The sequence below is a fragment of the Stomoxys calcitrans genome, chromosome 5 (assembly GCF_963082655.1).
Source record: "Stomoxys calcitrans chromosome 5, idStoCalc2.1, whole genome shotgun sequence".
NCBI classification, from domain to species: domain Eukaryota; kingdom Metazoa; phylum Arthropoda; class Insecta; order Diptera; family Muscidae; genus Stomoxys; species Stomoxys calcitrans.
Window position 1 is genome coordinate 28,193,621 of NC_081556.1, and position 12,844 is coordinate 28,206,464.

The 12,844-nt window shown below is 35.3% G+C and overlaps 1 protein-coding gene across 1 annotated transcript; it reads left to right on the forward strand.

Annotated features, from left to right (window-relative positions):
• The first annotated feature begins 1,755 nt into the window (after nt 1-1,755).
• LOC106092191 (1,4-alpha-glucan-branching enzyme) lies at nt 1,756-6,923 on the forward strand. Its single transcript, XM_013258968.2, has 5 exons — nt 1,756-1,958; nt 4,119-4,288; nt 4,354-5,122; nt 5,695-5,866; nt 5,937-6,923. The coding sequence occupies exons 1-5, from the start codon at nt 1,867-1,869 to the stop codon at nt 6,801-6,803; spliced, it is 2,070 nt and encodes a 689-aa protein (XP_013114422.2). The 5' UTR covers nt 1,756-1,866; the 3' UTR covers nt 6,804-6,923.
• Nucleotides 6,924-12,844: the final 5,921 nt, after the last annotated feature.

A 12,844-nucleotide genomic window follows, 5' to 3' on the forward strand; every position in this document is an offset into this window, starting at 1 on the left:
CGCCCACGCCCTTGACTCGGACTGCGTCGACCCGAAAGGCTTCGGGTAAACCAAGTTTATTGACGGCAGTTCTCTGGGATTCATTGCCAACTCGTCTGCTTTCTCATTCCCAGTTACTCCGCTATGACCCGTCAACCATACGATGCGAATCATGCCATCCTCAGAGACGGCGTAAAACCCCGTTTACACTGCTCTATAAATTCGGATTTAAAGGCTGGATCATCTGTTTTCACTTTATAAAATCAGCTGACGAGAGCCTTAAATCCGGATTTAATGAGCAGTGCCATTTACTCCACAGGAGTAGGAATAAATCCATAAGTCGCTTTTCAGAAGCAATATGTTCAGCAGCCGTCCCAACTACCAAGAAAGCGGCCGCCGCCCTGAAATGTTGAATAGATCTTCAAGTTCTATTGTAGTTCCATAAAATAGGATTTGAGATAAAGCGGCGTATCACGCAGACCACCACAGCATTTATGACGACGAAGGAGAAGCAAACCTTTATACTACACACTAAAGTATTTTGCCCAAGAACGATCCGGTAGGTGTGTATGGCCGGAACATTGAGCTCCGATTTGTGTACTGTTCATTACTCTCGCGAGATGCTTCGCTGCGAGCGACTGGGTGCGTCCACAGTCTGCGGATAGTGAAATGCTCCATGCGGAGTAACTGCAACTCAACCCGACACAATTAATCTATTTATCTGCCCATCAGACCACTCTGGAAGTATCTTATTGTTGGATGAAAACGGAAAGTTGTTATCACAACACAGAAATATGGCCATAATTGTATACTATTCAAAACAAAAATTAAAACAAACATTACAAAAGCAACACTAAAAATGTTTCTAAACTTTTTTAGCAACCTTTACAAATTCGTTTTGCTCATTTTTCCATTTTATGATAATTTTTCCAAAAAAATAATAGTCAAATATTTAGCCACAATAAAATTGCTGAGACAAAACAGCTGTTTTCGAAAATTCGAAATTCCCTCTACCCATTCAATCAGAAAGGAGGATTATGTTCGAGGGAGAAATTTATTCCCTGGAAGTTTATTTCCAGAGAGTATTCAGAATTGGGCTGAATATTTTTTGGTTCAGAGGAAATGAACATTTCATTAAGGAACAGGGGTAAAACTTCTCACATATCAATGAGTGCTGTGCAATGCAGGTTTGAAGCTCAATGATTTTTATAACCGAGTCCGAACGGCGTGCCGCAGTGCGACACCTATTTAGGGGTAAGCTTAATCTGAACTCATATCATTCAGTTCAACAACAACCTTAATTTATAAGAAGTATCTGTGGAACATTTCGGGCACATAATTTCGTTACGTGTAATAGATTTTGTTGTTATTATTGTTCTAGCAGTGTGTTGTACACTTAGGCGACAGCCCTTGCCAAAGAAAGACTTCCTCGGGCCAATCCGGTATGTACAACCGGCCGACGTGGGATTGGCTTTTGTGATTTCGACCGACGGACGGTTCGGCAGGCATGCCTAGCATGATTTAGAATGTTTCAGAATGCAGATAAATACTTCGAGGTGTTATAAATATAATGACTTGCTTACTCTCCAAACCCAACTACCCCAAAAATAACAATATTTCTTACAACCCCTATGTTTATGAAGTGTATATTCAAGTCTACCTTTATCAAGAGACTCGCAGTCACAAATAAAAAAACAACGAAAAATAAACAGCTGATAGATAGAAAGCACACACCACAACACTAAGCATTGATGATGCCTGACAACTAACGAATTTTATTCATTGCTAGTCGTCGACAAATTCTCATACGTTAAGGTCGCCGGTGTGGCCATCAATAAAGTTCAAACATTCGGTTGCACGGTATAATAAAATAAAAGAAAATTGGTTATGGATCCCATGAAGGTGGAAGTTAAAGAAATTGAAAGTCTTTTCAATTTGGATCCATATTTGAAACCCTTCGAAAGGGAAATACGTCGCAGGTATAAACCAACAGATTTGGAAGTGAATAGGGCGGATATCGTAATGATGTTTTTTCTTTGGCGAAAGGAATAGTTTAAGCGCCAATTTGTGTATGAAAAAATAAACTGAAAGCAACAGTTTGAAATATGAAAATGGAAATGAGTAGAATATGAATATAAAAATTCGCTGCAGATGAAAATTCTACAAATTGTGTAATTTTTATGCACCAAGGCATTTATTTCTTACGGACAATGTCAAGTGAAGGTTAAAGAAATTTAACAAAACTGTAGATGCCATACACATTTTCTGAGGTTTGGGGTTAATGGCAATAGTTGAAAGCCCAGAGCACAAAGATATGAATGATTTTTTAAAACGAACATTGCTGTGTTGGCAGAAATTCCTGCCTGTTTTTTTTAAATAAATACAAACCACTTCAAAAATGTTTTGCATCCTAATCTTGTTCTTTTATAGACTTATCTCCTCTATTTAGTTTTGTATGTAAGGCCCGGCATTTTTTTTCTTATCAAGGTCAAATACATACGTCCTTAATTGAATTTTGTTTTGTGTTTTAAATACGACGCTTCTTCATTACTTCGTGATCATGTATCGGTACATTGCATAAAGAAGCCGCCAATGTGGTAGGGTGGCTAAGAAACACAAAGAGTGCAACGAAGTAACAAAGTCCAAAACATAATTATCGGTTTGCTTTTCGCATATCTCTTTATTGTTTTTGTTTTGCTTGGTTCTAATTCCTTTCAAATCTCAATTAATGGAAAGTTGTTTATAAACAATTGAGAGAATGTGTGCCGGCATCAAACAAAGAGCGTAAGAAATAGTAAGAGCTGGCGTTAGAACCCAATACGGGTAGACAAGTGGAAAATTTTAAAGACACAACATGTTTGCATTGGTTGCTATATTTCCTTTTTCCTTTATTCCAACTTTCGGTTGCAAAGAAACAAAGCAAAATACGAAAAAATGTTCGAACGAATGCCCGAATCAAAACAGAATAGATAGATCTTTGTTGTTGTTTTGGATACTAACTCAAAAAACCCCACACAACAGAATGTATGTTTACTTAGGCTTCTGATATGAAGAAAAGCCGGTAATTTGGAAAAGAAATAAATTAGAAAGACAAATAAAAATATGCCTCACTCTAGAAGGTAAAAAAATATTAGAGAATATAAATTTATTTTTATTAATGACGTTGATAATCGAATTTTAAACTCTTTTTAGTCCCTATTTAGTCACTCATGGGTATATATCGTCAAGTGGCACGTTTTCTCCCGTACCGAGACACTAATTAGAGTAAAAAATGATATCGCCTCAGATTGTTTTCAACTTCCTTGAGTGCAGATTTAGTGACTCGCACGATAGAAAATGTTTGCAGGGATTTGGCGTATGTTTTAACTTTTATCTCTCATACAACGAAGAGGGATGGAGACCTAATATTTTATCTCTCAACACTCTTCAGGAAATACTAAACCAAAAATAGGCAAAAACGTGTAGAACTTTGTATATACTTATATTAAGGGCTGGTATTCTGTTGCTCTTTCCATAAAAAAAAAGTAAAAATATACATTATTTAAGAGAAGAAAAGAAAGAACAAAGCTCTAACGTTCGATAATTTTTGATTCAAACCCCGCACGACACTCGAAGATCTGTTAACGAGTTGGTAGAACAGTTGAAAATTCATCTGATAATTGTAATGTAGACGAGTTGGCCATTCCCGGACAAGTGGAATCTGTGAATATGTCTCTAGCGACATATAAGCAAGTCTTCTGGATCATAGATGGTCCGAAAGTTCGGGTTGTGATAGTTGCAAAATAATGTGGCCCAATCTATACTTGAATATGTCTATCGCTTTACTTGGAGGCCACCGTAGCGCAGAGGTTAGCATGTCCGCCTATGACGCTAAACGGCTGGGTTTGAATCCTGGCAGGTACATCAGAAAAATTTTCAGCGGTGGTTATTCCCTCCTAATGCTGGCAACATATGTGAGGTACTTTGCCATGTAAAAACTTCTCCCCTATCTGTTAACAGCTGTTCGCGTGAGACCACCTTTTTAAATCCGCCTTGGCACTAAACATAGTTTAAGCCACATATAAAAGGATAGCGTCGTTTCTAACCCCTCTTCTCTTTCTCTTTCTTTTTCTTGCAATTAAAATTTATACGATTTTTAGACATGGTGTTTTTCAGGACTGGGTTGGAAAAATTGAAAAGTTAGAAGGTGGCATGGAAACATTTAGTCAAGGTTATAAATACTTTGGTTTACACTTTTTGCCCGACAACTCGGTGGTGGCTCGTGAATGGGCTCCTGGAGCTAAAGATGTTTATCTTACCGGCGATTTTAGTAAGTCTTTTAAATTATGGCTATTTTAATAAACCATTCTAACTGCATCTTCTTTATCCAAAAAGACAATTGGCAATGGGAAGCAACACCATACAAAAAACTTGATTTTGGTAAATGGGAACTGCACTTACCTGCCAATCCTGATGGTTCGGCACCTATTAAACATTTGAGTGAGGTCAAAGTAATTGTGCGTAATCAAGCTGGTCATCTTCTGGATCGTTTATCGCCCTGGGCCGTCTATGTTAAACAGCCACCCAAAGAAGCCAATCAAGGTGTAAATTTCAAGCAATATGTTTGGAATCCACCAGAGAACGAACGTTACCATTTTCAGTATCCCAAGGCAAAAAAACCAAAGTCTATGCGAATCTATGAATGTCACGTTGGAATAGCTTCTCAGGAACCTTGTGTTGGATCCTATGACAATTTTGCCAACAATATTATACCGCGCATTAAGAAGCAGGGCTACAATGCCATACAGGTTATGGCTATAATGGAACATGCCTACTACGCTAGTTTTGGTTATCAAGTAACTAGTTTCTTTGCTGCCTCCAGCCGTTATGGTACACCTGAGCAGTTGAAACGCATGATCGATGTGGCCCATTCCCATGGTTTATATGTGCTACTTGATGTCGTGCACTCACATGCCAGCAAAAATGTCCAAGATGGTTTGAATCAATTTGATGGCACCAACGCGTGTTACTTCCACGATGGCAGTCGTGGTGAACATACCTTGTGGGACAGTCGCCTATTCAACTATATGGAATATGAAGTTCTGAGATTCCTTTTGTCAAATTTGAGATGGTGGCATGATGAGTATAAATTTGATGGCTATAGGTGAGTAAGAAAACATTTCATGATAAATTTAAATTTCTCGAAAAATATCTTAAGCACCGTTTAAACTGCTCCTTAAATCCGTATTTAGGCTCTCGTCAGCTGATTTTATAAAGGGAAACAGATGATCGAGCTATTAAATCCGGATTTAAAGAGTAGTGTAAACGGGGTTTTAATGTTTTTGAGTAGAGTTCGGTTTTTTATGTAGACTATATGTCACAATATGTTTACAAAATTACATTTTATTACAATATAAGTAAATGGCATACCACCCAACCAATATCATTGCTCCCACTCCATATTTGGTCTGCACATGCTCTGTAATTCAAAGCATGAGAATAGTGAATTGTAGAGCGACTGCTGTCGGTTAACAGACAAATAATGGATGTCAAAATTCGAGTTTGCATAAAAATCCGGACTCTTTTAATTACCAGGCGAATATTAAACACAAAGGGGAAATTGTTTTCAAATGAACTTTGAGAACAATCTCTGCTTTGTGTTATATGCAGCGATTCTCCAAACAAATAAAAAAAGGACATATCAAAAATTGTTTCTTTTTAAAACTTTAAATATAGGTTTGATGGCGTTACATCTATGTTGTATCACTCTCGTGGCATTGGCGAGGGTTTCAGTGGAGATTATAATGAATACTTCGGTCTAAATGTGGACACGGATGCCCTGAATTATTTAGCTTTAGCCAATCACATGCTGCATAATATTAACAATGAATGTGTGACCATAGCAGAGGTAAGGCGATTCAAATCTATGCAAATATTGTGTGAAAACTTCTTTTAATTTTTCTATTGCAAATTTTTAGGACGTTTCTGGCATGCCTTCACTTTGTCGTCCCATTGCTGAGGGTGGCATAGGCTTTGACTTCCGTTTGGGCATGGCAATACCTGACAAATGGATTGAATTACTAAAAGAATTCCAAGATGATCAATGGAAAATGGGTGATATTGTTCATGCTCTCACCAATCGGCGATGGAAAGAAAACACTGTGGCCTATGCCGAATCCCACGATCAGGCATTGGTGGGCGACAAAACCATAGCCTTTTGGCTAATGGACAAAGAGATGTACACGCACATGTCCACTATGTCAGATCCCAGTCTAATTATTGATCGTGGTCTGGCCTTGCATAAAATGATACGGCTGATTACACATGCTTTGGGCGGAGAGGCTTATCTAAACTTTATGGGCAATGAATTTGGTCATCCCGAATGGTTGGATTTTCCACGGGCAGGCAACAATGATTCATACCACTATGCTCGCCGACAATGGAATTTGGTCGATGATAATTTATTAAAATATAAATTTCTCAATGAATTCGATAAGGCCATGAATGAGCTGGAAGAACGTGTTGGTTGGTTACATGCACATCCAGCCTATGTTAGCTGGAAGCACGAGGGTGACAAAATTATAGCCTTTGAAAGAGGTGGCTTGGTATTTGTTTTCAATTTTCATCCCACACAAAGTTTCACCGGCTATCGCGTTGGCACTAATTGGGCTGGCACCTATAAGATTGTTCTTTCCTCGGACGATGAACAATTTGGCGGCTTCAATCGGCTTGACAAGAACTGTAAACACGTTACCAGAAACGAACACTATGGTGGAAGGGAAAATTTCTTCGAAGTATATACTCCAGCGCGTACTGCAGTAGTATATGAACATATTAGTGATTAAGAGGAATTGTGCAAAAAAAAACATCAGCCCTATTCCAATGGAAGTGATATGAGCAATTTTGTTTTTGAAACTGTTATATTTGGTATATAAATGAAAATATACATGTATTTTTATAAACTATGTTTATAGAATATTTTTTGATATAAAAAATGTTTTTTTTTTCTTTTAAAAAATACAACAAAAAAGGTCAACCCTTGATTACAAGAAATATTGTATAGTAGCGTAGAAAGCATTAAAAACTTCTATTAAAAAATTAGAGTTGTTAAATTTGTAGCAAATAAACGTTAAATGTCATAAATTACAAAATTCATTAAAAAATATAAACTCTTTCAAATATGCTTCAAATAAGACACTAATCCCACTACATGTTTACAAAAAATTTTAAAATAGGAAGGGACATGTTAGGAAATTTGTTAAAGTAGGCAAGATTTTTAAGTTATTATTTTTTCCCAGATCTGCGATCTAAAGCCATCAAATTTATAACCTGATTTCCTTGAAGTTTTAAACTGTGACTTATATAAGGCTTCTCAGTACTTAACTGAATATGATCTAAATCGGTACATACTTGGAAATAATATAGATATGGTAGGTTTATAATAAAGTAGGATAAAAAAATATATCTATGGTGGTGGGCACGGTTGAATTTAATGCGTTTTTAACTTACTTTTTAAAATTTGGTTAGGAATTGCTTCTGGTATATGCTTACATAGTAAAGGCGGATAGTCCATTTATATATAAGCAATAAAGACGGATTCAGACCATTCTTGGCATGAATGTTGAAGGTTAAAGGAAAAATCACTATGTATTACAGTCAAATCGAATAATAATTGCGCCCTCTAGACGCTTAGGAAGGTCGAATTGTGCGTGAGTTGGAGGCCGTAATAGAAATTCCGCAAAATTTGAATCAAATCGGATTAGAATTGCTTTCTTCAGGGGCTCAAAAAGTACAATCGGCGGATCGGTTTATGTGGGAGCTATAAACGGTTATGGAGGAATTGGGACTATAATTTTGCTAAAATATTGTAGGTCATACTGGTTTGCAAAATTTCAGCTAAATCCGATAAGAATTGCGCCCTCTAGAGGCTCAAGTAATCAGTTCAAGAAATCTATTAATATGAGGGCTTTATAAGATTCGTGAGGAAAACCTCTTCCCGCAGTGGTGTTAGATGATACAATACTGTAAAGTTTTCTGTGAAAATCATCGCAAAAACCAATATTTTTTGGGCGTACAAATTCAACAGAATTCAAAAATAAACAGAATTACTTGAAATTTCGCATTTAATTTATTTTTTTTTGCGTTATGAAAATTTTCAATTTTTGATGCGAAAACATTTTTCGAGTTGAGTATACAGTATTGAAGATTACGGCAAAAAATTCGGTTTAGTGCAACTCCTATGTTTTTTCTTCAAAAAACAAGCTCAAAATCGCATACAAATTAATATCCGAAAAATGCTACAAAAAATAAAGGGGAGTTTGAAATTGGTGTAACATCTTTAGTTTTGCGAATTTCAAAATTCTGAAAACACCGTTGGATTCGTGAAGAAAATCTCTTTCCGTAATGGTGCTGGACGAAGCAATACTCTTTCCTATTTCCTTGAAAACTTCAAAGTATTGCTTCAAAATCGCATAATTCGTATCCAAAAATTCAAAAAAAAACCAACATAAGTTTGCAATAGCTGGAACTTCCTTAGTTTTGCAATCTTCAAAAGTTTTCAGACACCGTTGGATTCGTGAGGAAAATCTCTTTCCATAGTGGTGCTAGATGAAGCAATACTGTAAAGTTTTCTGTGAAAAACATCGCAAAAACCAAGATTTTTTGGGCGTAAAAATTCAAGGTCGTTTTTGAGCCCAAAAATGCTGTAGCTCCTTCATTTTTTCGAATTTCGAAAATTTTCTAGCATTCCGCAGTTCGAAATTCGAAGACGATTCGAACAATAAACAGAAATACTTGAAATTTCACATTTTATTTTTTTTTGCATTTTTTTAGCAAAGGCTAACCCCTTATGAAAATTTTCAATTTTTGATGCGAAAACATTTTCGAGTTGAGTATACAGTATTGAAGATTACGGCAAAAAATTCGGTTTAGTGCAACTCCTATGTTTTTTCTTCAAAAAACAAGCTCAAAATCGCATAATTAATATCCGAAAAATGCTACAAAAAATAAAGGGGAGTTTGAAATTGGTGTAACATCTTTAGTTTTGCGAATTTCAAAATTCTGAAAACACCGTTGAATTCGTGAAGAAAATCTCTTTCCGTAATGGTGCTGGACGAAGCAATACTCTTTCCTATTTCCTTGAAAACTTTAAAGTATTGCTTCAAAATCGCATAATTCATATCCAAAAATTCAAAAAAAAACCAACGTGAGTTTGAAATAGCTGGAACTTCCTTAGTTTTGCAATCTTCAAAAGTCTTCAGACACCGTTGGATTCGTGAGGAAAATCTCTTTCCATAGTGGTGCTAGATGAAGCAATACTGTAAAGTTTTCTGTGAAAAACATCGCAAAAACCAAGATTTTTTGGGCGTAAAAATTCAAGGTCGTTTTTGAGCCCAAAAATGCTGTAACTCCTTCATTTTTTCGAATTTCGAAAATTTTCTAGCATTCCGCAGTTCGAAATTCGAAGACGATTCGAACAATAAACAGAATTACTTGAAATTTCACATTTTATTTTTTTTTGCATTTTTTTAGCAAAGGCTAACCCCTTATGAAAATTTTCAATTTTTGATGCGAAAACATTTTTCGAGTTGAGTATACAGTATTGAAGATTACGGCAAAAAATTCGGTTTAGTGCAACTCCCATGTTTTTCCTTCAAAAAACAAGCTCAAAACCGCATAATTAATATCCGAAAAATGGTTAAAAAAATTAAGGTGAGTTTGAAATTGCTGTAACATCTTTAGTTTTGCGAATTTCAAAATTCTGAAGACACCGTTGGATTCGTGAAGAAAATCTCTTTCCGTAATGGTGCTGGACGAAGCAATACTCTTTCCTATTTCCTTGAAAACTTTAGAGTATTGCTTCAAAATTGCATAATTCATATCCAAAAAATGCAAAAAAACCAATTTGAGTTTGCAATAGCTGTAACTTCCTTAGTTTTGCTATCATCAAAAGTTTTCAGACACTGTTGGATTCGTGAGGAAACCCTCTTTCCGTAGAGGTGCTAGATGAAGCAATACTGTAAAGTTTTCAGTGAAAAGCATCGCAAAAACCAATATTTTTTGGGCGTAAAAATTCAAGGTCGTTTTCAAGCTCAAAAACGCTGTAAGTCCTTCATTTGTTCGAATTTCGAAAATTTCCTGGCATTCCGCAGTTCGAAATTCGAAGACAATTCGAACAATAAACAGATTTACTTGAAATTCAACATTTTATTTTTTTTGCATTTTTTTAGCAAAGGCTAACCCCTTTTGAAAATTTTCAATTTTTGATGCGAAAAAAATTTTCGAGTTGAGTATACAGTATTGAAGATTACGGCAAAAAATTCGGTTTAGTGCAACTCCCATGTTTTTCCTTCAAAAAACAAGCTCAAAACCGCATAATTAATATCCGAAAAATGGTTAAAAAAATTAAGTGCTAGATGAAGCAATACTGTAAAGTTTTCAGTGAAATGCATCGCAAAAACCAATATTTTTTGGGCGTAAAAATTCAAGGTCGTTTTTGAGCCCAAAAATGCTGTAACTTCTTCATTTTTTCGAATTTCGAAAATTTTCTGGCATTCCGCAGTTCGAAATTCGAAGACGATTCGAACAATAAACAGAATTACTTGAAATTTCACATTTTTTTAGCAAAGGCTAACCCCTTATGAAAATTTTCAATTTTTGATGCGAAAAAAATGTTCGAGTTGAGTATACAGTATTGAAGATTACGGCAAAAAATTCGGTTTAGTGCAACTCCCATGTTTTTCCTTCAAAAAACAAGCTCAAAATCGCATAATTAATATCCGAAAAATGGTTAAAAAAATTAAGGTGAGTTTGAAATTGCTGTAACATCTTTAGTTTTGCGAATTTCAAAATTCTGAAGACACCGTTGGATTCGTGAAGAAAATCTCTTTCCGTAATGGTGCTGGACGAAGCAATACTCTTTCCTATTTCCTTGAAAACTTTAGAGTATTGCTTCAAAATTGCATAATTCATATCCAAAAAATGCAAAAAAAACCAATTTGAGTTTGCAATAGCTGTAACTTCCTTAGTTTTGCTATCATCAAAAGTTTTCATGCACTGTTGGATTCGTAAGGAAACCCTCTTTCCGTAGAGGTGCTAGATGAAGCAATACTGTAAAGTTTTCAGTGAAAAGCATCGCAAAAACCAATATTTTTTGGGCGTAAAAATTCAAGGTCGTTTTCAAGCTCAAAAACGCTGTAACTCCTTCATTTGTTCGAATTTCGAAAATTTTCTGGCATTCCGCAGTTCGAAATTCAAAGACAATTCGAACAATAAACAGATTTACTTGAAATTCAACATTTTATTTTTTTTGCATTTTTTTAGCAAAGGCTAACTAACCCCTTATGAAAATTTTCAATTTTTGATGCGAAAAAAATGTTCGAGTTGAGTATACAGTATTGAAGATTACGGCAAAAAATTCGGTTTAGTGCAACTCCCATGTTTTTCCTTCAAAAAACAAGCTCAAAATCGCATAATTAATATCCGAAAAATGGTTAAAAAAATTAAGGTGAGTTTGAAATTGCTGTAACATCTTTAGTTTTGCGAATTTCAAAATTCTGAAGACACCGTTGGATTCGTGAAGAAAATCTCTTTCCGTAATGGTGCTGGACGAAGCAATACTCTTTCCTATTTCCTTGAAAACTTTAGAGTATTGCTTCAAAATTGCATAATTCATATCCAAAAAATGCAAAAAAACCAATTTGAGTTTGCAATAGCTGTAACTTCCTTAGTTTTGCTATCATCAAAAGTTTTCAGACACCGTTGGATTCGTGAGGAAACCCTCTTTCCGTAGAGGTGCTAGATGAAGCAATACTGTAAAGTTTTCAGTGAAAAGCATCGCAAAAACCAATATTTTTTGGGCGTAAAAATTCAAGGTCGTTTTCAAGCTCAAAAACGCTGTAACTCCTTCATTTGTTCGAATTTCGAAAATTTCCTGGCATTCCGCAGTTCGAAATTCGAAGACAATTCGAACAATAAACGGATTTACTTGAAATTCAACATTTTATTTTTTTTTTGCATTTTTTTAGCAAAGGCTAACTTATGAAAATTTTCAATTTTTGATGCGAAAAAAATGTTCGAGTTGAGTATACAGTATTGAAGATTACGGCAAAAAATTCGGTTTAGTGCAACTCCCATGTTTTTCCTTCAAAAAACAAGCTCAAAATCGCATAATTAATATCCGAAAAATGGTTAAAAAAATTAAGGTGAGTTTGAAATTGCTGTAACATCTTTAGTTTTGCGAATTTCAAAATTCTGAAGACACCGTTGGATTCGTGAAGAAAATCTCTTTCCGTAATGGTGCTGGACGAAGCAATACTCTTTCCTATTTCCTTGAAAACTTTAGAGTATTGCTTCAAAATTGCATAATTCATATCCAAAAAATGCAAAAAAACCAATTTGAGTTTGCAATAGCTGTAACTTCCTTAGTTTTGCTATCATCAAAAGTTTTCAGACACCGTTGGATTCGTGAGGAAACCCTCTTTCCGTAGAGGTGCTAGATGAAGCAATACTGTAGAGTTTTCAGTGAAAAGCATCGCAAAAACCAATATTTTTTGGGCGTAAAAATTCAAGGTCGTTTTCAAGCTCAAAAACGCTGTAACTCCTTCATTTGTTCGAATTTCGAAAATTTTCTGGCATTCCGCAGTTCGAAATTCGAAGACAATTCGAACAATAAACAGATTTACTTGAAATTCAACATTTTATTTTTTTTTTGCATTTTTTAGCAAAAATTTTCATTTTTATGAAAATTTTCAATTTTTGATGCGAAAAAAATGTTCGAGTTGAGTATACAGTATTGAAGATTACGGCAAAAAATTCGGTTTAGTGCAACTCCCATGTTTTTCCTTCAAAAAACAAGCTCAAAATCGCATAATTAATATCCGAAAAA

Bases quoted from the DNA above. Each gene is read 5' to 3' on its own strand.
- LOC106092191 (XM_013258968.2), top strand. From the start codon at position 1,867: ATGGATCCCATGAAGGTGGAAGTTAAAGAAATTGAAAGTCTTTTCAAT. The intron at 1,959-4,118 runs GTATAAACCAAC...TACGATTTTTAG, and splicing joins GAAAGGGAAATACGTCGCAG to ACATGGTGTTTTTCAGGACT. The intron at 4,289-4,353 runs GTAAGTCTTTTA...TTATCCAAAAAG, and splicing joins TTATCTTACCGGCGATTTTA to ACAATTGGCAATGGGAAGCA.